Raw genomic sequence first — 25,240 nt, 5'->3', positions numbered from 1 at the left:
CACTGCTACCAGAAGAATCAAAACCCCGCCAACAGATGCTACCAAGGGTGTAACAATGTTATTGTTTTTCTTGTTTTTCTTCTGGTTGCATTGATCTTGTTTACATAGATATGGATTATCGTCCACACTGCGATAAATTCACAGTAGGTTTTGTTAGTATTTAAAGGTTGTGAAAGGAGTAGTTGATAAGGTAGAGAAAATGTAGAGATAGTAGGATGTAGAAGTAGTAGTTGGAAGAAGTGTAGTAGTTGTCTTAGTTGTTGTAGATGTTGGCTTCTTATTTGGCTTTTCTACAACATTCTAGAACTTGTATTACATTTGAATTCTACTTTCTAAGGTACTTCTACATTCTTCTAGAATTTGCTTTACACTTTAATAGGTTTATATTTTAACTCCCAGTCATAAGAATTTTCTATAGATACTTAAATTCGTTTAACTTGTGCCGAGATATTCAGTAGAATCAACAGCTGACTATAGAAGACATACCCTTATTTAATTTAACATGTAACTGAAAAGGGTTCAAGGTTCAATTCTATATATAGGTCATGGGTGAAAGATGTATACCTTAGTTTGAGGGAATCTCTATGAAGTGATGAGGGAATTGAACCGGAGAGGTTATTCTTCTCTAAGTTTCTGCAAAAAATTGGAAACAGTAAACTTTCTATATTTTGATACAGGGGATCACAGGAAGAACCAACGAAGGAACTTACAAGATCTTCAAGTGTTGTAGTCGTGACAGAATATCAGGAATTTCACCGTTTAAGTTATTGTTTGATAAATCCCTGGAAACCAAATAACTTCCTCTTTTAAGTATGTCTTTACACATGTACTGTAAAACTTTTTAGCATATAAGTACATGTATGAAAGAATAAAAACAAATAAAATATGATTTTTTTTTTCTGGTATCATGATTCATTTGACCAGGTGAAACAGATAAACTCACAATGTCTCCAGCATGGTGAGATTTGAAAATGAAGGGTCAATCTTTCCATGCAATCCACTGGAAGATAAATTCCTGTTTTGCATATGAACAGTAGCATTTCATCACTTAACTAAGTTTTAATAAGTTTATCATACATTTTTTTGTTTCATTGATTTTTGCCATTAATAAGATGAGTTAGTTAACTTGGAGTGTTTTTCAACTTATCGGTAAACTCATTCCTTTTCTTTCTAAAATTGAATTGACCGGTGAGGTGGAGGAGATTGGACAAAGAAGATGCGATTTGATTGAGTTTGAGTGGAAAAGATAGAAATAAACAATTATATCATTATGTTGACGGGTAAAAATAGAAAAACACAATAAATAGAAAATTTTAGGAAAAAAATTGAGCATTCAATTAAACAAAGAAATTACTATTAGAGATTCAATTAAAAAGATCCAAATTTGAAATATGCTTAAAACTTAATTAAATCTATTAAAAAATTTATCCATCAAATTGTTAGATTATAATTTTATATTATTAAGATTATTTATTTCATATTTACCATAATAACAATAATGAAAAGGTCAAATAATTCATATTATATTATCTTTTGAAAAATATTTATTGCAAGGTATCAAAATATTTTATTTGTATGATTTATGGAAAATGATTTGTAATTTAACCATTCTTTTTGAAAAATTATAATTAAAGAAAAAAGTTATTGAACAATTATAATTAAATAATAATTATGTACATTTGATAATGAGGACTTACAGAGTTGTTATTCTTGGAGAATCATTTCCGTGATAAGAACAATTGAGACCATCCCACAAATAGGCTAAAGGGGCGCATGGATCGCCTTGCCAATCTCTTTTCAGCGCATAAACTGACTTGATGGTAGTAATCGCATCAACTTTGTTTCAAATGATAACAAAAATATTGTAAAAGGTAGTTAAGATCATGCACAATATGGTAAACAAAGGAAATGGATTTAAAATATGAAAATTTCGTCGCCTACCATCTACTTGGAATGTTTCTGGTTTCTGTAAGTCTATTACTCTGTAAATTTCAATGGCACTGATGATGGGAGGCAAGGTTGAATTTTCAGTTCTCTCCAGTGAAAATTTAATTTCTTTCCCACTGGTGCCTGACGTCGAATATATAGTATTCATTCCATGATAGATTGGAGAAAAATTTTGAAACCCTGATTGACCATTCTTGATGTTGAATTGTCTTGTCTGATTGGTGGTTAACACTTGAATTTCCGTGAAGTGCATGTACACATAAAATTCGTCAGTTTCATGTTCTGGCTCCCACCGTATTACCAACGGAGCACTATCATTTTGTGGTTCAACTACGGTACTCATGATAGTAGCTCCCGGATGGTAATCCGTCTGATTTAAAGAATCATCCGGAATGGAGGCATTTAGTGGTTTCCATTTTTCGCCGAAGTTACAGGCGTTCCAGGAAGAACCACTATACCAGTAACGATCATAAATATCATCCGGGTACCTGTCAGAAAATCAGAATAAATCCAATAATCTATCAATCAATATTATAAGGCAACACATTTAATCCATAAGTATGATTTCACCTATTGACTTTGTTTGAACCCAAATCGCAGCGCAGGAAATTGTAAAGTTCCAATGATCCGAATTGAGTAACGTATGTATCATTTTTCAAAGTCCTGAATTCTATGGTTGTTATAAATGGTGTGCCATTGCCTGTATCAACCAGACAGATTTGCACATAATCCAGTGAAGGTATATGTATGATCTCATTGGATTGGTCATTTGATGCTTTGAATATAGTGACTGTATCCCAGCGGTTAGGTCCGAGAAGAAGATCAAACTCTGGTAACATATTTCGGCCATCATAATTTCCGTACAGAAAAGTAGTGCGGATGAAATACTTAGAGCCTCTTGTGACGTTTATTTTGTAGCAGTTCCTTTTTCCTTCCGGGAAGCTTCTCAGCCTCCACAGTTGTCGTCGACTTTCTCTGCTGATCTCTTCAGATGCTATTGTCTGACTCACACCGGTATTTATGAAATCTGCATCCGAAACGTAATTTATGCCATATGTTGAATCAGTATAGTTGACACCTGCTTGAGCTCCGCAATCTATGCTGATGAATCCTAAAACATAAACATGCAAAAATATTATGCATGGCACTTGAGATTTCAGCTAGACTTTTATAAAATAATAATGATCTAATGAAAATTCATGTTTTAATTTGTTAAGAAACCTGGTTGGCCCTTAGTTTGAATGAGAATGACAAGAACTAGAACTCCTACAAAAGTAACTAGGAAACTTGATGACATTCCCATTTTTCACGTCCTTGTGCTTTCTGGGTTTGAAGGCACATATATATGAGCTTGCCTTGTTGCTGTTGTGAGTTGCACTACAAAAGGAATTATGTTTGTGTACGGGAGACTTGGTCAATGTCAACGTTGAGGGAAGACTTGGTCAATGTCAACATTGAGGTAAGTGTTAGAAGTTTCACATCAACCAAAGATAAGACCAATTTATAATATATATATATATAAGTGGGTGCAAATTTTACCTTAGTTTTATATTATAATATATAAACCTCATCTTACAAGTCAGTTTTGTAGGATTGAGATTGGACTTAAAGTCCACTTCTATTATGATATCAGAATCATCTATTCGACCGCTATCGGACCACCCATTAATATCTGGTCCGCATTAATTAGTCAATCAAAATAAATGAAAACAAAAATGAATTAAAAACATTACAACTATGAGTAAAAATTCTATACATTTATTGTCTAAAAGTTTTGAGATAGAAGATGAATCTTTTATATTGGTTGAAATCATATCTGTATTTTAATATTTTTTGGTGAAGCCCCTCTCAAAAGACCCACACAAACAATGTAAAAATAAAGATTTTAGTATCATGCCATTCAAAGAGTTTCGCATTTCTTAATCTTTGTTGTCCATTCAATTATAGTCAAATTATAGGAACATCCACTTACTTAGAGTTTCCTGTCATATTCGCCAGTTGTCACTCATCATAAAAATAATACAGCATTCAGTGGTCAAACAATGTAAATTGTAATTAAATGCATCTTAACAAATGATCTCTACCAATTTAGAATAAATGTCGTTTTAATAATCTCACACACTAACCAAAAATACTTCATATCTTCATTATAGACCTTCTTTGAGAGAAACAAAGAGCATAACAGACACATTTTAAGAATTAAAAATAATAAATATTACATTGAAATATTACTTATATTAAAAAAGGGTGTATTATATCATCAAGAAATATTTCCATTTGTATGTGTTCTGAACCTTTATATATGGAAGATGTTTAGAAATTGTTACTTTTCTTTGGTGAAGCTAAATTCAAATTATAAGAAAAATGAAACTCATCTTCTATAATCTAAAAAGTGAACTTGCACTTATATGAATACACAAAAACTGATTGCTAACGAGTTTTTAAGAATGCTGTCTACTTAGAAATGATAAAAATACAACATTTCATACAATAATTTTGTAATCTTTTCTTTTATCTTCTATTCATAACGTGGAATAAATTATGAGTATGAAAGAAATAAACGCCAGAATTGTTGTTGAATAAGTTGTTATACAAGTAGCATTTCAATTTTTTTATACAATGTCAAAATTTTCAAATGTATTATTGTGCTAATATTTACATCAAATATAATAAATTAGACACTTCTTAACTAAAGTATAGGATCCAATTAGATAATGTGCTAACTGTGAATAGTTGAATCATTCTTAGAGTTCAATATTTAATCAAAACAATTATTAACTATACTTATATTCTTATGGAATAATATTATATATATATATATAGGGATTTGTTAACACGCGTACGCCTGTTTTTTAGTTGGTACGTTTTAACAATGTGTACCGGATTATAGTAGACAAAAATATCCTCATTTATCATGAATTCTAAGTTTTAAGGTCAAAGATATTTAAATAATTTTCATTCTCAAAACTAAAAAAAAGAAACCCCCAAACCCTTACTCACCTCCCTTATTCCTCTCAACCCTTTCTCTTTCATCTCTCTCACTCTAACATTTTCTCTGTCATCCCTATTGCCCCAATTGAAAAAAAAATCAGAATAACCCTTGTCCTTTTCCCTTTACACAGTATTTCTTTTTCCTTTCTCTATTGGTATGGGATACAATAAGATTACAACTTATATATATATATATATGGAAAACAAGTGTACGCGTGTTAACAAACCCCATATATATATATATATATATATATATATATATATATATATATATATATATATATATATATATATATATATATATNAAACAAACCAAAATATGAAAGGGGAACCTTCTAATATAACAGCAAGCAGTTCATTCCTGATTATTTATTTATTATCTTCCTAGCAACGTTTATCTTCAAACAATCTCAAGTGTACGTTAGACTATGATTATAATCATCTTACATTGGGCACCCGTTTACCTGGCCTGGGGAAGAGATTCTGTATTCAGATTCATGATGAACTGGTTAACTGAATCACTTGTATGAGTACTTCTATCTTCAGTTCGAGCTAATTCCATTGCTAAAGACTCCTTCAGTTCATTCACCACCACACTTATATTTGGCCTTCTGTTGGGATTTGGAGATACACATTCCATTGCTTTTTCTACAGCTTTCCAAACTGAGTTACTGTCAAACTCTCCTTCCAACCTTGAATCAACAATGGCATTGATATCACCTTTTGCAATCAAGGACCTAACCCATTCACTTATGTGGGTTTTTTCTTGATTCTTCGCTATCACTGGTTGACTTGTAATTATCTCTAAAAGCACAACACCAAAGCTATAAACGTCGCTCTTCTCTGTTAATCTATTGGTTAGGTAGTATCTGTTAGACAAATTGCAACTCAATTTATTTTCTGTCTGAACTTTGTGAACATAAACATTCAGATAGAATTACTAAATTTCCAGGAAAACAATGAATAAGAACAAGAAAGTATAATTGATGGACTCACTCAGGGTCTAGATAACCAGGAGTACCAGCAATAACAGTTGACACATGAGTTTCCCCATCTGTTTGGATAATTTTCGATAGACCAAAATCAGATAATTTTGCTTGGAGGTGTTCATTCAACAAGATGTTTGTAGATTTTACGTCTCTGTGGAATATTGGTGGCTTACAACCATTTTGCAGATACTCCAATCCTATGGTCAAAAGTATATATTTAGAGAGGAATGAAGAATTAAGAAAAGAATATTATTGATGTACCTGAGGCTGCATCCACTGCTATACGAAGTCTCTTTTCCCAGCTGAAGAAATTTCTTTTGCTTCGTNAAACCCCATATATATATATATATATATATATATATATATATATATATATATATATATATATATATATATATATATATATATATATATATATATAACAGTTGACTTATTAAAACACGGTTTTCCATCTGGTTTACGTATAGGTTAAAGAACTATATAATTAACAACCTCATAATACTAATTAATTCTATGATATGTATAAGGCAATTATCTAAGACATCCGAAAATCAACATATCGGATTTTGAAAGCTCTGACTGATAAACTAGATATTGAATCTAGGTAGAGCTGTCAATGTTCCAAAGAGTCCCAAGGCCAGCTCTGTCTCTCATAGAGCTATAGACTCCACTTTTTTTGCCCACAATAAAACTGCAATTTAATATTATTTTCATTCTTCATTTTTTTGTACTTTTCATATTTTTTTTTATTTTCTTTTTTTAAACTTGATTTAAAAGAAAACATTATTGATGCATTATTTGTTTTCACAAAGAAAAAGAACATATTGTTGAAGTATAAATTATCTTATATATGGATACACAATATTATGATGAAACATTACTGATATAATTTTTTTCAAAATATATGGAATATGTAAAAAATAATAATAGGGGTTGATTTAATTTTAATACTTATATTTTTCAAAATTGAAAATTTTTAATTAAAAATTATGAGACTAAATACAAAAAAAAAACTATAATTTTTAATATTTATTTAATTATTCCTTTTCAAGAAGTTAAACTTATTGAAATAATATATATTAATATATATATATATATATATATATATATATATATATATAATGTTTTTGTTTATGTAACATTTATCCTATATTTTGTACATATAATTATCTTATCTATCGCGTTTCGTGTTACTTTCTTTAGTATAAAATAAATTAGAAACACTAATTTTAATCATAAAGTTATGAAATAATAGTAGATGAAGGAGTCATAAGAAAATAGAAGTTAAAGGTTAAAATTGAAATTAAACAATTACTTAAGCAGCTACTGAATAAATATCCACCTGTATGACAATGAAGTTTTCTATAAGTTATTTTTATTAGTAGATTATCTGTAAAATTTGATGCTCATGTGTTTTTTAATAAAGATTAATAAATATTTTAATTTAATTACAAAAGTATATATATATATATATATATATTACAATTTTATTGTAATAATTTTTATTTTTTTTATTATAAATAATTATTTTAATTTTAAAAGTAGTTAGATTTTAAAAATGTTAAATTGAAAAATATTAAATTTAAAGAAAAAATAAGTAAAATTAATAAAATAATTATTTTAATTGGAGAAAAATATAACAGTAATGTTACGTAAATATAAATATACTCACAACTACTTGTCTATATATTTTAATTATCTTATATATGAAAAGTCCGTGGGTTAATCCTATTTCACAGGACTTTAGAAATATTTGGTATTGTAGACTTTTTTGGTCCAACCCATAGATTAGGGCCAAATCTTATTATACGAGTTTATTTGACAAGTTTAATTTTTTCCAAAATAAAGACTTCTTTTTAGATATTTTAAAATCTTATTTTATGTTTGTCCTCACTTGTTAGTTAGATTCAATTTACTAATAAACTTTCTTTTGCGGGAAAATTAGTTTTAGATTACTCATTAAGTGAAAATGAGTTATAATATTTATTTATGTAGATTTACAGTTATCTTTTGTATATTAATTACTCCTTGGGAGTCCTTTATAACACAATCAACTATACACTTATACAACTGAGGTTACTGTTTTCTTTTTCTTTTTTCTAAAAGTTGTTCTTCTTTGTAATTTTTATAGTTTCACAACTCATTACAATTTTCTGATTTGATAACATATTTAATATGAATATACATTGTCATATATGAAAGAAAAAAAGATTAAGATCATATTCTTAGTTTAAGAATGAAATATATAATAATTAAACCAGAGCTATCACATTTACAAAAAAATTCGGAATATATACATATAAATGTCATCTCATTAGCTGCATACAAACTCTTATTGGTGATTTTTTCTGTAAAATAATTGTTAAAAAAAGGTGATTAAGTTTCAGAAATTGTAAGCAATGAGAGTACAATTAGAGAAATATAAAAGACAGTGAACAAATTTTACATTAAAAATCTCAATTAAAATTCATTTATATCGCCAAGTTGAATAGACATTGAAGAATAAGAAAAATGATGCAATTACGTTTTAGGGTAGAAGCAGAAATCGTCATCCATGGAAATGGAAACAGGTGAAGCAGTTACAGAAGAGCAAAGGAAAGAACCTCTGGACCAAGTTCTTAATAAGATGACTTCCTCTTTTACATTATTTGATTTCTTTTATATTTTACCTCGCCAGAGGAGTGAATTCAGTGTCCAGATTTATGGCGAGCGGTTCAATAGAATCTGTTGTTAGATGTGCATCAATGAGTTTTGCTCGAGCTAATTCGATTGCTAAAGTCTCCCTTAGTTCAGTCACTATCATCCTCAGCATTGGCCTTTCACTGGGATTAAAGGAAACACATGCCATTGCTATTTCTACGGCTTTCCAAGCTGAATTAATGTCAAAATCTCCTTCTAACCTTGAGTCAACAATCGCCTTGATATCCCCTTTTTCAATCAGTGATCTGACCCATTCAATGATGTGAACCCTTTCTTCATTCCTTGATATTACTATTACTGGTTGATAAGTGATGATTTCCAAAAGAACAACTCCAAAGCTATAAACATCACTTTTCTGTGTTAATCTATTGGATATGTAGTACCTGCAAGACAAATCATATATATATGTAACCTAATTTATTTGCTGCCACTGACAGAGTTTGTGGTCATAGTTCAAATATCCACTTATACTATAAACAGTAACTGTAATTGAAGTACTTACTCTGGATCTAGATAACCAGGAGTACCAGCAACAACAGTTGACACATGAGTTCCCCCATCAATTGGTATAATTTTGGATAGACCAAAATCTGATAATTTTGCTTGGAACTTTTCATCCAACAAGATGTTTGTAGATTTTATGTCTCTGTGGATTATAGGAGGCTTGCAACCAGTTTGAAGATACTCCAACCCTGATATTAGATTTATTGCAAACATTTTGAGAGGGGAAAATGGGTGTTCACAAAACACATAATTTCAAGTTTACTTCCTCACCTAGTGCTGCATCCACTGCTATACGAAGTCTGTCTTCCCAGCTCAACAATTTTGATTTGTTGTGTTTACCTGCAGAAAACAAGTTCTGTAACTTCCTATATACTTGTTCAGAATATAAAACTACTGTGTAAGTTGATCTGCACACATTTTTAACAAGAAATTAGTTTCATTGGGAAACTAACCAGAAAGATGTTGTTGTAAGTCTCCGTTAGCCATGTACTCATATATGAGACACTTATAATCTCCGTCATTACAATATCCAACGAGGGAGGTGAGATTCGTATGATGAACCCTCATTAGAATTTTAACCTGGAAATCAAAGCCACAGAGAAATTTAACCGTATACTGATATTCTTCACCTCATAAGCCTGTTGAAAAATTATAAATAACTTACTTCTGCTTGAAATTGTCGATAACCATGAACTGAAGATGGAGACAGCATTTTCACTGCCACGGGAGTGTCATCAATATAACCCAGATAAACTGTTCCAAACCCACCTTTACCAACAACTGTACTGAATTTGTTGGTGATTCTAACTACATCGGAGTATGAATATATCTGTTTTTTTAGTTGATGTAATGAATCCTCTTGTTCTGTGCTTTCCGGTGCTATCTCACGTTGATCTATGGTCGAAGCTGTTCAACAATTTTTGAACTTTAATAGGTCAAGACTGAATATCTTTGGCAATTTTTCAATTAAAATTGAGTCTAATTGTAGTAGTCTCACCTTTGGGTTTTCTCCTTTCAAGAGTCCACAATACAACTACCACAGTCATAAGAATGATCAAAACCCCACAAACGGATGCTAATAAGGGAGTAACAATATTCTTCTTTTCCTTCCTCTTCTCCTTGCATTGACCGGATTCACATAGATATGGATTTTGGCCCACCCTAAAATGGATGTTCAATCATGAAAGGTTTATGTTTCAATTCTCATTAAATCTTACAAACCATCTATACTTTTAGAGATACTTCAATTCAGTTTGTCTGTTCGATTAGTACATCCACTGTCTAGGAAATAGCATGAAAAACACCATAACATGTGAAATAATTAACTTGAAGAATTCCAATTCAATTCTTCTTGTTATTAAGGTCTACAAAGAGAGGGGCACAAGTCTTTGTGGCCAGTGATTCAATGGAGTAAAATCAAAATAACAAGTATATTGGACAAGAGAAAAAGACTAGAATAGTACAAATTGATAATCATCACCACAAATAACCAGATTCTGAATATGATAATTTATCCACACCTTAGTGATAGGAAACCTTCCTTAGATTTTTGAACTAGTGCCTCGGGAATTGAACCTGTGAGGTTGTTGTTCTCAAAATTTCTGCCAAAATAGAAATCCGTTTCTTTTTCTCCGATCAGGTGATCACACTGCTGTTCTAGTAAATAAAGAAAGAAGTAACTTACATCATCTTCAAATGTTGTAGTCTACATAGAAAATCAGGAACTTCGCCGTGTAAGTTATTGTTGGATAAATCCCTGGAAGCACAAATAATCATCTGTACTTAAGTAACAGACAACATAACTCAAAGAACCAAGATCTTTAAACTGCGATATTTTCAAATCTAGTAGTCGATTGAACTTGGTAAAATGGAGAAACTCACAACTGCTCCAACATGACGAGATTTGAAATCGTAGGATCTATTCTTCCTGACAATTCACTTGAAGATAAATTCCTGTTTTTTAAAACCAATTGCCACACGTTATTTTAAGAGTTATATATATATATATATATATATATATATATATATATATATATATATATATATATATATGCGAAGCTGTAATATTGATTTGAGAAGCACCACTTACAAAGTTGTGATTCTTGGGTTCTTACTGCCGAGATAACTACAATTGAGACCATCCCACAAGTAGGCTACAGGGGCGCATGGATCACCTTGCCAATCTCTTTTGACTTCGTAAGCCGACTTGATGCTCGCAATCGCATCAACTTTTTTGATTTTCAGATGCAAATTAAAGAAGTTGTAAAAAATAGTTTAGATTACTAAAAGGATGTCATAAAAATCAAATTTTTCTTCTTAACGTACCATCTCCTTGGTGTGTATCTTTCTGCTGGAAGTTTATCACTCTGTAAATTTCAATGGCATTTATGATGGGAGGAAGGCTTGAACTCTTGGCTTTCTCAAGCGAATATTCAATTTTTTCCCCACTGATGCCTGATTTGCTATATATAGTGTTCATACTCCGGGGTAACGGAGACAAATTTTGATACCATGGCCTTCCATTCTGGGTGATATTGAATTCTCTTGTCTGATTCTTCCCTAGCACTTCAATCTCGAAGAAGTGCATGTAAACATAGTATTGTTCAGTTGGATTCTGTGGCTCCCAGCTTATTACCAATGGGGCACTAGCATTTACTGGTGTAACTGCGGTGCTCAGAACAATTCCTGGCGGTTCGTAATCATTCTGATCAAAAGAACCAGCAGCAATGGAAGCATTTATTTGTTTCCAATCCTTGTTGTCCCCATAGTTATACCAGAAACGATCATAAACATCAACATTGTACCTGCGAGGAAATCAAATAAATCCAATTGAATATCACACAGTGTTTTAATTCAAAAGATTTTATCCAAAAAAAAGTATGACTTCACCTGTAGCCATCGTTTGAACCTAAATCCCACCGCTTGTAATATTCCAATGATCCATATTCAGGGACGTAAGTACCATTTTTCAAAGTCCTCAATTCTATAGCTGATATAAAGGGTGTGCCATGGCCTGTGTTAACCAGACAGATATGCAGATAAGCCAGTGAAGGTATATATATGATCTCATTGACTTGGGGAGTGGATGCATTGTCTATAGTCACTGTGTACCAGTGGTTAACCCCGAGATGAATATCAAACTTTGGTGCCTTATTTAGCTTATCATAATTTCCGTATAAAAAATTGGTGCGGATGAGATAAGTGGAACCTTTAGTGATGCTTATTTTGTAGCAGTTCCTTTTTCCTTTCGGGAAGCTTCTAACATTCATCATCTGTCGTTGGTAGACAGTGTTGATGGTTTCAGGTATTATTGTCCCACTTTCACCCGTGTCTATGAAATTGGCATCTGATGTGTAATTTATGCCTGTTTTTGGCTCAGTGTAGTCCGTGTCTGATGGAGCTCCGCAATCTATGCTGATAAATCCTAAAACATAAAAAAACATGCAAGCAAAATCAACTAATTAACTACGTAATGAAGATCTTATACCTCAAAAAATGATTTAACTGATGCAGATGATGTTTTTGCTTCACCAAACCTGATTGATCCTGGGCTTGAACAAGCAGAGCACCAAGGAAAACAGCGAAGAAACTCATCGACATTGCGTAGGATGGCAAAAATTTCAAACACTCTTTAGCTCCTTAATCCTTTTGATTGCATTCTATGTTTAATGAATATATATCGTGTTAGAGTTCATTCTTCCCTGCAGCCTTGCCGGAACATCCATTTGCTTCCTTAGAAGTTAGAAATTCTTGTCAACGCTCCTCATCTGACACTGATGCATGCACCTGCATATTACAAATATTACTAAATTCTTCTATCGATCAGAATTTCACGCCTAAATATAATGTTATTGTGAATTACACCAAGGTGCCTCTGTTTCGTTCTTCAATGCTTAAGATTTCAATTTTGACTCATATAACATCTCTCGGATATTGATACAAAGTTGATAAATTAAGCATACAAGAAAATGTCAGAAAATATCAAATTAGCTTTTAATCTGAATATTAGTGTGAGTCAAGTCAAACCTTAACATGATGTAAATGGCTATTTTTTTTTTTTGTAAAAAAAGTTTAATTTTTTTTAACTTTTTATAATAAATAAATATTCGTATTAATATCTGATTAATTAAGTGGAAACTGATATAATCAACGTAACATTACAACAGTCGGTTTAATTTAACTAATAAAGTCAACTTACGGTCAAGACAATTTGCATAATCCGATTAAGGCAACATAAAAATTAATTTAAAAAATATTAAAAAATAATAAAATTACTTCTAATTTTTTTAATAAATAAATATCAGTATTAATATTGAGTTAACATGTATTTGGCCAATGCTAATATTAAAACCTAATAGCAACACTAACTATTTTTAATTCATAAAAATATTTTTATATATTAGTCCAATGCTAATTAAAATAAACAAGATTAATATTGTGTCGACTCTAATTTATATGTTACGAATCAATATATCTTATTAACAACAAATAAAAATTATATTTCTTTTAATTTAATATATAGTGTAAATTTAAAGATGAATTTTTTTACAATTTTTCTCATTTTCTATATAAATCTTTTTATATATGCATATCGTTCATTCATATTTCTAAATCTTTTCAGATGCATTTCCTTCGTCCATACATTTTTTCATCATCTCCTCTTTCCACGTTAAATTCTTTCATTAACTACAATTCTTTTCCTACTTAGGGTGTGTTCACTTGAGGGTGAGAGGAGGTGATTGGGGGAGAGTGATTGAGTGGATTTGAGGATAATATTTTTTGTTGTTTATTTAAGTGAATTTGGAGGTAAACGAAAGTGGATTTTGAAGTAAATTTTTTTAATCTATCATATAAACTAAATCCTACACCAATTCTCACAAATTTTATTTCAAAATTCATTCTCGTTTACCTCCAAATTCACTCAAATAAACGGCAAAAAAAATTACCCTCAAATCTACTCAATCACTCTCTCCCAATCACCTCCTGTCACCCTCAAGTTACTACCTAAATCCTACATTATTAGCTAATTAGTGTTGGGTTTTACTTAGTTAATGTCAACTTTAAGTCAATATCAAAAATATATTTTCTAGTAGAATTACATAAAGATCAAATTAAAACAAAAATATAAATAAACAAAAAAAAAGTTACGGAATAAATAAATAAATACTTCAAATGTTCCACAAAGCAAATTTGCACATAAATTAGGAAAAATATTTATCTTTAACGAACTGAAATAATTAAACTTCATTTAATGTATAATTCTAAAAATATTAGCTAAAATCTTGGCATCAGTAAAGGATTAAAGATAATTTAAGAAATATGACGGGTTTTGGTGTGATGGATTCGTGTTCAGCTCCTGCTGGTCGGCTTCTTTCATTCCCAACTGCAGATGCTGATGTTCTGGTTCTTTTCTCTGTATGACCTTATCTATTCCTCATTTAATATGACAACTCCGTCAATATACTCTAACAGTTGGTATGTGAAGCAGACATTTAATATGGCGACCCCGTCAATACTCTCTAACAGTTGGTTTCTGAAGCAGACATTAATGGCAGAAGTTATTGCTAAGCTACCTAAGGAAAAGTAAACATTGACAAAGGAGATAAGTAACAAATGTATTATAGGACCATCCAAAAAAAGAAAATAGAAAGGTTTGAAAGTCAAACGAGACGGACCAAAACCTTATGACAGATTGAAGAATGATGCTTCTCTAATCGTGAAAGAACCTTGAGTTGCATTCCACGGTCAAACATATCATATTGAATTAGTACTCCAATTAAAAATAAATTAAACATTTGTATAATTAAGATTTTGCTAATTCGGTTTTAAATTTTTTATAAAATATGAAATTATAAGATTTGAAATTATTTTGTACATTTATAATAATTTCAAAGAAATTATACATTTTAAAAAAAATCGTAAATACAATGTACTTTTACCTTTTAGGAAGAAATGTATAATCTATTATCTCATTTACTAATAATTATTCGAATCAAAGTATATTTTAGTGACAGTCAAGGTAAATTATTTAATATATAATGGTTACTTTGAAACTACACCATTAGAAGTAATAATTAATTTTGTTATTATTTATACATGACTCTAAGCAAATAAAGTACTAAGCACCGATTGACGAGTTTACACATTCAATCATTCGTATCTCTAAGTAAAAGTACACTTATCAGAAATTCCAAATCAGCTATCTAATGAAGAATAAGAGAAATAATAAATAAAAATAATAACATTTAATGCAAATTATAATAACTAATTAATTTTAACTTATTATTACTATTTTATATAACATATTTCTAGAGAAATTGACTTTTTTTTTCTATGAAAAGTTATTTTAACTTTAGTTAATTTTTATATATTCAATATGACCAACTTCAATTTTAATAAAATAAAAGGACTCAGTTAAAAATTGAGTAAAACTGACTATAATTATGTTATTTTTTTCGAGAAAAAAAAGTCATAGAAATTGGTTAATTCCCCATATTTCCTCGTATATCAAAAGCTATAAAGATACATTATGTCTTAATATTTTCTCATTACTTTTCCTGAATTTAAACAAAAACTCGTTGTTAGTCAAAATTTCTAAAGATAACTTCAATAGAACATTTATCAAAGCAATAAAATAATAAAAATGGTTAGAGTGATTATTTTTTACGAAACTTTTGTTTACAAATTCATAATAATAATTTTAACTTTTATTTATTCAAAGCCTACAAAATAAATTTTCTGTTTTTAATTTGAAATAATATGTAAAACATCAACCATACTTATTGACCTACATGGATATAAAAATAATTACAAAATTTCTCAATGCGTTACAAGGATTAAGCTTTTGAAGTTGTAAACTAATTTTAAAACATGAATCAAACTTATTAGTTAACAAGCCTTTAAAAAAAACATTTTTAAATAAAAAGGCTAGAATTTATGTTTTTAGAAAGTTCCCTTAAAATCTGACAAATAGGGACCGGACAATGCTGAAGGGTACATGGGGACTATCTGCATGACCACGCGGTAGCAAAGGCTTAGAGCCGGCCGGCACCTCCGCGGTCACTAGATTAAGCGGTTAAAGACAGTAGTTGCTGACTCAGATTGCTAAAGATGGCGGATCCGGGTGGATGTCCGGCGACGGCTTAAGCTCAATCTAGGCGCAAATCAACCAAGGCCGGACGCAGCCCGGACACCAGGAACGTCGCGCTGTCTTCGCGAAACGTGTATAATCCAAGATGGCCGTAGAACGTCCGGCCGTCATCAGCCTGTTAGGAACATCATAAACAACTCTGGATTAGGGTAAATTGGGATTAACTCCCAAGGGCCCGCGATTGGGCCTTGATTAGATATACACTAATTGTTGGCCCATAAGAAAAACTATAAATAAGAGTCAAAGGTAAGAGGTAGTTGNTTACATTGAATGCACATTTATTTCACTCTCTTTCTATCTCTAACTTGGGAATTAAAACTGACTTGAGCGTCGGAGTATAATTAATAGGTACCCGACCGAACAGGACGCATAACGACCGGGAGTAAGAAGGAAAAGGACGGACGGTTCCTAAGGAAAGTGTGAAGGATTAAGGAGGCATTCCCCGACCGAACACTGACCAATTTATTTCTGTGATCATTTCTTCATTTACATTTGGTTCATTTCTTCGTTCATGCGGTTCACTTTACATATAATAGGGCAAAACAAAGATAGACTGTTCGAAAAATTTAATGCAACAAAAATTATAATAACACTTTTTTCCAATTCTCATTTTTTATTTGTATAGTGATATGCATTCTACGTTACTGCTATCACCACTCCGAAACAGCACAGATTGAGAAAAGTGATCAAACTAAAGATCCTAATAACCAACTTCTTGTACGACATCAATTTTCCTTCTTACAACGTTATTATATCATTCTTATGTTGAGTAAGCGTTTACCTAGCCGACGGCATGATTTCGCTGTCTACATTCTCGCTGACCGGTGCAACTGAATACCTAGTATCAGCACCACTGTCATGGTTTGTTCTAGCTACTTCGGTCGCTAAAGCCTCCTGTAGTTCACTCACTACCACATTCATCATTGGCCTTTCGTTGGGATTTGGAGAAACACAGACCAATGCTATTTTTACCGCTTTCCATGCCGACTTAATATCAAAATTTCCTTCTAAGCTTGAGTCAACTATGGCCCTGATATCTCCTTTTGGTATCATGGAGTTAACTCGTTCACTTATGTGACCCGTTTCTTCATTTCCTGCCATTACTGATTGATTTGTAATTATTTCCAAAAGAACAACTCCAAAGCTATAAACATCACTTTTCTGTGTTAATCTATTGGAAGAGTGGTAGCTGCAAGAGAAGTCATGAAACCCAAATTATTTACTCTTTGTGGATTTTGTGGTGATAACTCAAATATCATGTAGAAAATCTCACTCTATTTTCCTAGAAAATGATAAAAAAGGCAATAATTAAGTTCTTACTGAGGGTCCAGATAACCAAGTGTACCAGCAACAATAGTTGACACATGAGATCTCCCATCTTCTGGGAAAACTTTCGAAAGACCAAAATCAGATAACTTTGCTTGGAAGTGTTCATCCAACAAGATGTTTGAAGATTTTACATCTCTATGGATTATAGGAGACTTGCAACCATTATGCAGATATTCCAATCCTGATATTAGATTTATAATTGCGGCAAACGTGTTAAGAAGGAAAAAAGGATTTAACATAAATTCACAGTTCGAATTTTACTTTCTAACCTACGGCTGCATCCACTGCTACACGAAGTCTGTCCTTCCAGCTCAAGAATGGTGATTCGTTGTGTTTACCTACAGGAAAAAGTTATGTAACTTTCTATACATGTTTGTTTTTCTTCATTAGAAGTTATTCATACGCCTCAGACAGTTCTCCAATATTAAAAATTCCATATCCACAGTTTCAAATTTCAAATCTCAGAAATTGATTTAACAATCTTTTAACCGGAATTCTTTTATATTTTAAACCAACCTGAGAGATGTTCTCGTAAGTTGCCTTTAGCCATGTATTCATATATAAGGCCCTTATTGGTTCCTTCGTTACAGTAACCAATAAGGGATATCAAATTTTTGTGGTGAACTCTGATTAGAAGTTTAACCTAGAAATAAAAGTCACAATCATGTTATACCATATAGGTTCGGTACCAAAGTCAGAAACCTAGATTTAATTGATTAATAACTTACCTCTGCTTGAAATTGTTGATAACCATGAACTGCTGATGGGGAAAGCATTTTCACTGCAACTGGAGTCTCATCGATAAAGCCCAGGTAAACTGTTCCAAATCCTCCTTTACCAATAATTCTATTCAAATTGTTAGTGATTTGAAGGACATCATAGTATGAATACTTTTGACTTGTGCCTTGCTGGAACGAATTATCCTTTTCTGTGGATTGCTGTGAAATCTCAATCTGATGATTTACTGCCACCGAATCTGTAAATTTTTCAACTTCATTTAAAAATAATTGGTTGGAAGAATAATTTTTTGGCATGTTGTTAACAGAAAATACGAATTTTTCGTAGTTATTTCGGCATTACCTTTTGATTGTTTCCTTTTAAAGATCCACAATATTCCAACGGCTATTAGAATAAATGAAACCCCACTGGTCGAGGCTACTATGGCTGTACGTGTAGCAGTGTTTTTCTTTTTCTTCTCGTTGCATTGGCCAGATTCACATGTATATAGGTTTTGATCGACACTAGCGTGGAAATCACAGAAAAATTATGATTCAAGTATCAGTAAACCTTACAAGTAATCCATAATTCAAATACATAAATTTATTTTGGTTGTTCTTAGAAATTGGATGGATCCTGCATATAGGAATCTCTAAAACTGCCTTGAATATAAGTAATTAATAATTATCAGCATAAATAATGTATTTGAGACTTTTTAATAAGATTCATACCTTAGTGAGAGAGAACCTTCGCGTGATTTTTCAACAAGAGCAGAGGGAATTGAACCGGAGAGGAAATTCTTTTCCAACTTTCTAAAAAAATATGGTTTTCTATTATCTGATAGAAAGGATCACCTATACAATTGTTGAGTAAATGAAGTAACTTACAAGGTCTTTAAGTGTTGTAATTGAGACAGAAAATCAGGAACTTCACCATTTAAGTTATTGTTAGATAAATCCCTGGAAAACAGATAATTTAGCCTTTTTAACTATGTTTAAATCTCAAGTCTTGTAGGAAATGATATGTCAATTATTCACAAAATAACAAGTACATAACCGAAACAGTAAAAAGATTTAAAACAAGAGATTTTTCTGTCGGATGAAATAAAACAAACAAAAAGAAATAGAAAACTAACAGCTTCTCCAACATGGTGAGGTTTGAGATAGAAGAGTCAATCTTTCCTGACAATCCACTCGAAGATAAATTCCTGCTTTGCTCAATGAATAGTTATATAAGATTTCATCTCAGTTTTATAAACCTATAATAATAATAATTTGGCAAGCATGACTTACAAAGCTGTGATTCTTGGAAACTCATTGCCGAGATAAGTACAGTTGAGACCATCCCACAAGTAGGCTGCAGGGGCACATGGATCACCTTCCCAATCCCATTCCATTCCATAGGCAGACTTAATGCTGGTAATTGCATCAACTTTTTTCAAATGCAAAAAGACGGGTAAAAGGTAGTTAAGTTCATGTATGAAAGTGTAAACAAAATAAATGGATTTAAAAAATGAAAAATACCATCTCCTTGGAATGTTTCTGGGTTCTGTGAGTCTATTACTCTGTAAATTTCAATGGCACTGATGATGGGAGGGAGGGTTGAATTTTCAGTCCTCTCGAGGGAAAATTTAATTTCTTTCCCACTGATGGCTGTCGTCGCATTTATGGTATCGGCAATTTGGTAACGCGGAGAAAAATTTTGAAGTAATGATTCAGCGTTCAGCATAATGTTGAATTGTCTTGTCTGATTCTTGGTTAACACTTGAATTTCCGTGAAGTACATATACACATAGAATTGGTCAGTTTCATTTTGTGGCTCCCAGCTTATTACCAACGGAGCACTATCGTTTTCTGGTTCAACTGCGGTGCTCATGATCTCTCCTGGCTTGTAACCATTCTGATTCAAAAAATTATCAGGATTGGAGGAACTTAGTGATTTCCAATTTTCACCGAAATTACAAGCGGACCAGTGAGAACGAGCATACCAGACACGATCATAAACATCAACCGGGTACCTTTGAGAAAATCAGAATAAAACAATCAATATTATAAGGCAACACATTTAATCCATAAGTATGATTTCACCTGTAGCTTGTGTGTGAACCCAAATCGCAGCGCAGGTAATTGTAAAGTTGCATTGATCCGAATGGAATAACGTATGCATCATATTTCAAAGTCCTGAATTCTATGGCTGTTATAAATGGTATGCCATTGCCTGTGTGAACCAGACAGATTTGCACATAATCCATTGAAGGTACATGTATGATCTCCTTGAATTGAGAAAATGCTGCATTGAATATAGTGACTGTACCCCAGGGGTTAGGTCCGATAAGAAGATCAAACTGTGGTAATATATTTCGGCCATCATAATTTCCGTACAGAAAAGTAGTGCGGATGAGATACTTAGAGGCTCTTGTGACATTTATTTTGTAACAGTTCCTTCTTCCTTCCGGGAAGCTTCTCAGCGTCCATAGTTGTCGTTGAGTATTGTATCTGCTGTTCTCTTCAGATGATATTGTCCCACTCACACCAGTATTTATGAAATCCGCATCCGAAACGTAATTTATTAGTAACGGGTCAGTATAACCTTCTTGAGATCCACAATTTATGCTGATGAATTCTTGAACAATGAAATTGAGGAGTAAACTTTAAATGGGTCAACACGGTTTAAATATTGCAAAAAAAAGAAGAAAGTGCTTGTTTGCAATTGTAAAGTTTTCCACCTCAGCAGCTTTTGCTTCTTGCGAAAACATCAATTGGCAGTGATGTGGTGGTCTGGATAGTGATGATCTGAAGAGTGTGTGACTCAAAACAAAGAGAGCAAGGAGAGAGTGAAGAGGCTGAGTTTGCCTCTAAGTGAATGTAGACAAGAGTGCAGTGTGAGTGACTCTATTTTGTGTTATAAAGAGTGGGAAGTTTTTTACTGTCGTCAGTTTATCAGTATTGTCTTTGCACCCAATATTTATGTAAAAGTGTTATTTTTAATAAAAAGATATTTTTCATACCAACAGAAATTGCATTTATTACTGTTAAAGTTGCTTCAAATTTCTAGAAATTAAATATTAATAAAGATAGAATATTCATACAAATTACTACCATTACACTTGTTTGGGAGTTGAATGCAATTGTGCTCTGTTTCTCTTTCATATTGCTGTCTACGCTATATCCTACCCTCATCATTGAAAGAGAAATATCCTACATATTGCAATTGTGCTCTGTTTCTCTTTCATATACAAGAATGTGTGATATTAAAAATTTAGTCTTTAAAACAACTTATGAAAAAAAAATTAGTTTTTAAATATTCTAGTTTGTTGGTAAAATAATTTTCGAATTAGTACTAAATTAGTCTTTAAAATAATATTTTAATGATACAATAGTTTTGTATAGGAGTCTCTTTATATATTTAGAAACTAATCAGTTTTTTAAGAATTAAACTAGAAACCTATCACCAATTAAAAGATCCATTAATTAATTTTGTTTTATTCTTAAGTTAATTTATTCACATCAATCACCCATTTATCTTTTTAAAATTTAGCTGTTCCATTTAATTAGTTTTTAGACTTCAGTTTCAACATAAAGAAAGCACTAGATGAACAAAAAAAAATAAACGAAAACGAAACAAAATTTGGTTGATTGAATTGATAGAAAAGAGAAAAAAAAAACATGACTTCCTATATGGTTATGATGTATAAATTTTGTTTTCTCTTGTATATCTCTTATTTTCTATTATTTTAGCACAGCATAAGACTTTGAAATAAAGACATAATGAAATTTCTTAACAAAAGAAATGCTTGAACCAACCTGGTTGAGCATGAAGTTGAATAAATAGAACAGCTGAAACAGCAACGTAGAAAGTAATCCACATTTTATATGTTGACTTAGATCACGCAGTCAACGACTCAAAGGTAATTGCAAGAGTTTTTTAGCTTTAATTTCCCTTTCCGTGTTTAAGTCTGCAATATGCGTCATAAAATAATAGTACTGCTGAATTCCCTATCAATCAAAGGTAAATTGAAATAAAACAGATTAAATATATTTTTGTGACCAAAGTGTAATTTACTTAAAGAAAACAGCCTTAAAAGGCTGAATATTAGCACAAAAACTTCAATGATTAAGCATAAATATTCTGATATATGCAGACCAAGAATTGCAGCATCAACAGATAATTTTTTATTTAAGTGTTTTCATAAGTGTTTTAATCTTACAGTTAAAGAGTGAGGGATTATGACTAGAGCATGAAAATGTAGAAATGAAGATTTGGCCAACAAGAAAGCTGCATATGTATGAAGAAGAAGGAAGAAGAAAGAGCAAATATATGATACCTATGCAGTGCAGTGATCTGAATTTCTTCAAAGGCTACTACACTCACCTTACCATCCATCGAACCTATATATTTAATATGATAATGAGAGTTTGTGGCTTATACAAAGAAGTCGGGGTTGAGTATTATGGAGTGACTAGGTCAGATAAAAAACAAAAAAAAAAAAAAAAGAAAAGACAATGACTGTTGACTCTGGTTACGGTTGCACGCTAGCTTCAGTTCCACGACTGACGTCAAAACCTAACCTTATGATGCACTAAAACCACTAGATACGGCAGATTATTTAAATTAAAATTAAAAATTAAAAAAATTATCAATTATAAAATTATAATTTGAATTTTTATTATTTTATAATTTTATATCTTATAATTATATATTTTTAAAATGTATAATTTAAAATATATTTTTAAAATAAAAATATATTCTATATTATATATAAATATTATTTTTATTTAAGTTTAAATTTTAAATCTTTATTTAAAAAAATTTAAATATATATATATATATATATATATATATATATTTTAAATATGTTTTTCTCTCTTACTCGGAAATTGAGAATAGCTCTCTTCAAAATTTTTATCTAATTAGACTCTCTATTTTTAAAATACATAGATCTTTTTAACTTAATTCTATCATTTTATTTAACTTTTTAAATACGTTTTATGATAATATTCTAATTATTTATTTTATTTGATATATTTCTATTTTAATGTTAATTAAGATAAATTTTTTAAAAAATTAATTAAAATAACTAAATTTATACGAAAAATAAATTGGTTTAAAGTTTCAAAAAAGTTTTTACTTAAAATTAAAAAATTAAAAATGTATTTAACCTCTATATATAAAGTAAACATATTGTGTAATCTGTTCGGGAAGCCTTTTCTCTGCAGCTAATATGTTATTCCTTCTAAAGGCATGTTTTTTTTATATATAATGGATATGGAGAGTGGTTTAATATGCTTTATGATGAATAGTATTTAACAATGGCAACACTTTGTCCTTTCCAGTAGAAAACTCCCTAAAATATGTTGCACTGGTAGAAGCCATAAAGAAACAGACGATGACTTGACTTAACTAACCTTTCTTTCCTTTCAACATCTGCAATCTCATCTTCTAACTCATTATTATTATTGGAAAAAAAATATACTGTAATTCACAAATGAGAAAATTTAGAAAGAGGTTCTAATATATTACTTGTTTGTAAGAGATGATGTTGGTTTGTGTACAGAGTTGGCTACTTTTGGCTTTAGCATATTCAAAGTCAGATAATCTTAAAGGAATATTTAAAAGGAGTCAGACTTGGAAGGAAAAGGGTTATCAACCTAATCTACTTGAAATCAACTCAATATTCAATAGGTATATTCTTGAGAAAGCTATAAATAGTTAGATGTACAAAGAGAAGACAAGAAACATAAAAAAGTGAATATGATTATATTTTCTCGTTATTATCTTTGTGCATAATCGTCTTAAGTTTTCTAATGAATAAGAGAAACACTTTCAAGTATTATAAATTGTATGTTACAAACATATCCTTTCATAGAGAGTTAATCATTTATACCTTGTTATAAATTTTATTGTGAATTTGTTGTAAACTTTGAAGAGAACTCAAATATTTAGTTGTTCAACTCAGGTTTATTTAAACGTTTAGACAGTTGTCTAGGATTAGATCTTAAATAAAAATGTGCAATTTACTCTTCTCTTATTTTAAACATTGTCAACTTACTTATATTATAACAACTAGTGTTTAAATGTCTCAAAAACCTTGGCCTTATTCACTTAAGTGGATTTGGGAGAGAGTAATTGAGAGGATTTAAAGATATTTTTTTTGTTGTTTATTTGAATAGATTTGGAGGTAACTGAGAATAGATTTGGAAGTGAAATTTGTGAGAATTAGTGTAGGATTTAATTTATATGACAGATTAAAAAAAATTATTTCCAAATTCACTCTCACTTATCTCCAAATTTATTCAAATAGACAATAAAAAAAATTATCATCAAATCCTCTCAATTACTCTCCCTCAAATCTACTCAAGTGAACAAGGTCTTAGATATTTTATTTGTAAAACATTCCATTGCGATTTTTTTTTTTTAAAAAAAAAAAAACCACCATTTACCTTCTTCTATTGTTTTCTCATTAACTTCAGGATCTAATATAATGAAGATCTTAGACCTCAAAATATTATTTAACTGAAGCAGATTATGTTTTTGCTTCATCAAACCTCATTGATCCTGGGCTTGAACAAGCATAGCACCAAGGAAAGCAACGAGAAACTCATCGACATTCTGTACAATGACAAATATTTGAGGGATATGTTGCCACTTTGACTAAAATATAATGTTATTGTCAATTACATTTTTTTTTTCTTCAGTTTTGTCTCTTGAATTTAAAAGTTTCACTTTTATTCCCTGTGGTACCTCTATTACACCAAGCTGATCCTCTGTTTCGTTTTTCGATGCTTAAGATTTCAATTTTGACTAATATAACATCTCTCGCATATTGATACAAAGTTGATAAACAAAGCATTGAAGAAAATGTAAGATAATATCAAATTAGCTTTTAAATATTAGTGTAAGGCAATTCAAACTT

At 30.9% G+C, this 25,240-nt stretch overlaps 4 protein-coding genes across 4 annotated transcripts in view; all 4 read right to left on the bottom strand.

Moving 5' to 3' along the window:
- Nucleotides 1-3,250, bottom strand: part of LOC106760606 (putative leucine-rich repeat receptor-like protein kinase At2g19210) — a 10,329-nt gene extending 7,079 nt beyond the window's left edge. Inside the window, exons 1-8 of the mRNA XM_014644025.1 lie at nucleotides 3,169-3,250; nucleotides 2,518-3,058; nucleotides 1,942-2,435; nucleotides 1,698-1,836; nucleotides 944-1,015; nucleotides 711-782; nucleotides 565-633; nucleotides 10-127 (exon numbers count right to left, since the gene is read on the bottom strand). Of these exons, the coding sequence (XP_014499511.1) occupies nucleotides 10-127; nucleotides 565-633; nucleotides 711-782; nucleotides 944-1,015; nucleotides 1,698-1,836; nucleotides 1,942-2,435; nucleotides 2,518-3,058; nucleotides 3,169-3,250 (1,587 nt within the window). The remainder of the gene's footprint in view (nucleotides 1-9; nucleotides 128-564; nucleotides 634-710; nucleotides 783-943; nucleotides 1,016-1,697; nucleotides 1,837-1,941; nucleotides 2,436-2,517; nucleotides 3,059-3,168) is intronic.
- Nucleotides 3,251-5,324: 2,074 nt separating this feature from the next.
- Nucleotides 5,325-6,424, bottom strand: LOC106760605 (LRR receptor-like serine/threonine-protein kinase IOS1). Its single transcript, XM_014644024.2, has 4 exons — nucleotides 6,420-6,424; nucleotides 6,189-6,229; nucleotides 5,935-6,124; nucleotides 5,325-5,807 (listed from the first exon to the last, which is right to left on the bottom strand). Exons 1-4 carry the CDS (start codon nucleotides 6,422-6,424, stop codon nucleotides 5,399-5,401), a joined length of 645 nt encoding a protein of 214 aa, XP_014499510.1. The 3' UTR covers nucleotides 5,325-5,398.
- Nucleotides 6,425-8,412: 1,988 nt separating this feature from the next.
- LOC106760791 (putative leucine-rich repeat receptor-like protein kinase At2g19210) lies at nucleotides 8,413-12,989 on the bottom strand. Its single transcript, XM_022781444.1, is given in 13 exon segments — nucleotides 8,413-9,010; nucleotides 9,130-9,320; nucleotides 9,322-9,470; nucleotides 9,584-9,710; nucleotides 9,796-10,037; nucleotides 10,129-10,292; nucleotides 10,652-10,732; nucleotides 10,816-10,887; nucleotides 11,013-11,084; nucleotides 11,221-11,359; nucleotides 11,457-11,935; nucleotides 12,021-12,555; nucleotides 12,668-12,989. Coding segments are annotated over 13 exon segments (2,733 nt in total). The 5' UTR covers nucleotides 12,732-12,989; the 3' UTR covers nucleotides 8,413-8,592.
- Nucleotides 12,990-17,058: 4,069 nt separating this feature from the next.
- On the bottom strand, nucleotides 17,059-22,194 carry LOC106761505 (LRR receptor-like serine/threonine-protein kinase IOS1). The gene is made up of 13 exons (XM_014645061.1): nucleotides 22,131-22,194; nucleotides 20,415-20,949; nucleotides 19,851-20,344; nucleotides 19,620-19,758; nucleotides 19,463-19,534; nucleotides 19,215-19,286; nucleotides 19,059-19,139; nucleotides 18,691-18,851; nucleotides 18,339-18,601; nucleotides 18,127-18,253; nucleotides 17,880-17,948; nucleotides 17,602-17,791; nucleotides 17,059-17,470 (listed from the first exon to the last, which is right to left on the bottom strand). The coding sequence occupies exons 1-13, from the start codon at nucleotides 22,192-22,194 to the stop codon at nucleotides 17,059-17,061; spliced, it is 2,679 nt and encodes an 892-aa protein (XP_014500547.1).
- Between the last annotated feature and the right edge of the window lie 3,046 nt (nucleotides 22,195-25,240).

This window comes from Vigna radiata, chromosome 5 (genome assembly GCF_000741045.1).
Source record: "Vigna radiata var. radiata cultivar VC1973A chromosome 5, Vradiata_ver6, whole genome shotgun sequence".
Taxonomy (NCBI): Eukaryota; Viridiplantae; Streptophyta; class Magnoliopsida; order Fabales; family Fabaceae; genus Vigna; species Vigna radiata.
Note: the sequence above shows the minus strand (reverse complement) of the source record. Positions and strands in the feature narration are given on the sequence as shown.

Coding starts and splice junctions, on each gene's coding strand:
- LOC106761505 (XM_014645061.1), bottom strand. CDS start 22,194: ATGTGGATTACTTTCTACGTTGCTGTTTCAGCTGTTCTATTTATTCAA. Junction 19,287..19,462: donor CTCACCATGTTGGAGAAGCT/GTTAGTTTTCTA, acceptor TCTGTTTTCCAG/GGATTTATCTAACAATAACT. Junction 17,949..18,126: donor CTTACGAGAACATCTCTCAG/GTTGGTTTAAAA, acceptor TTTTTCCTGTAG/GTAAACACAACGAATCACCA.
- LOC106760605 (XM_014644024.2), bottom strand. Junction 6,125..6,188: donor AGCAGTGGATGCAGCCTCAG/GTACATCAATAA, acceptor TTTTGACCATAG/GATTGGAGTATCTGCAAAAT. Junction 5,808..5,934: donor CCTGGTTATCTAGACCCTGA/GTGAGTCCATCA, acceptor TTTGTCTAACAG/ATACTACCTAACCAATAGAT.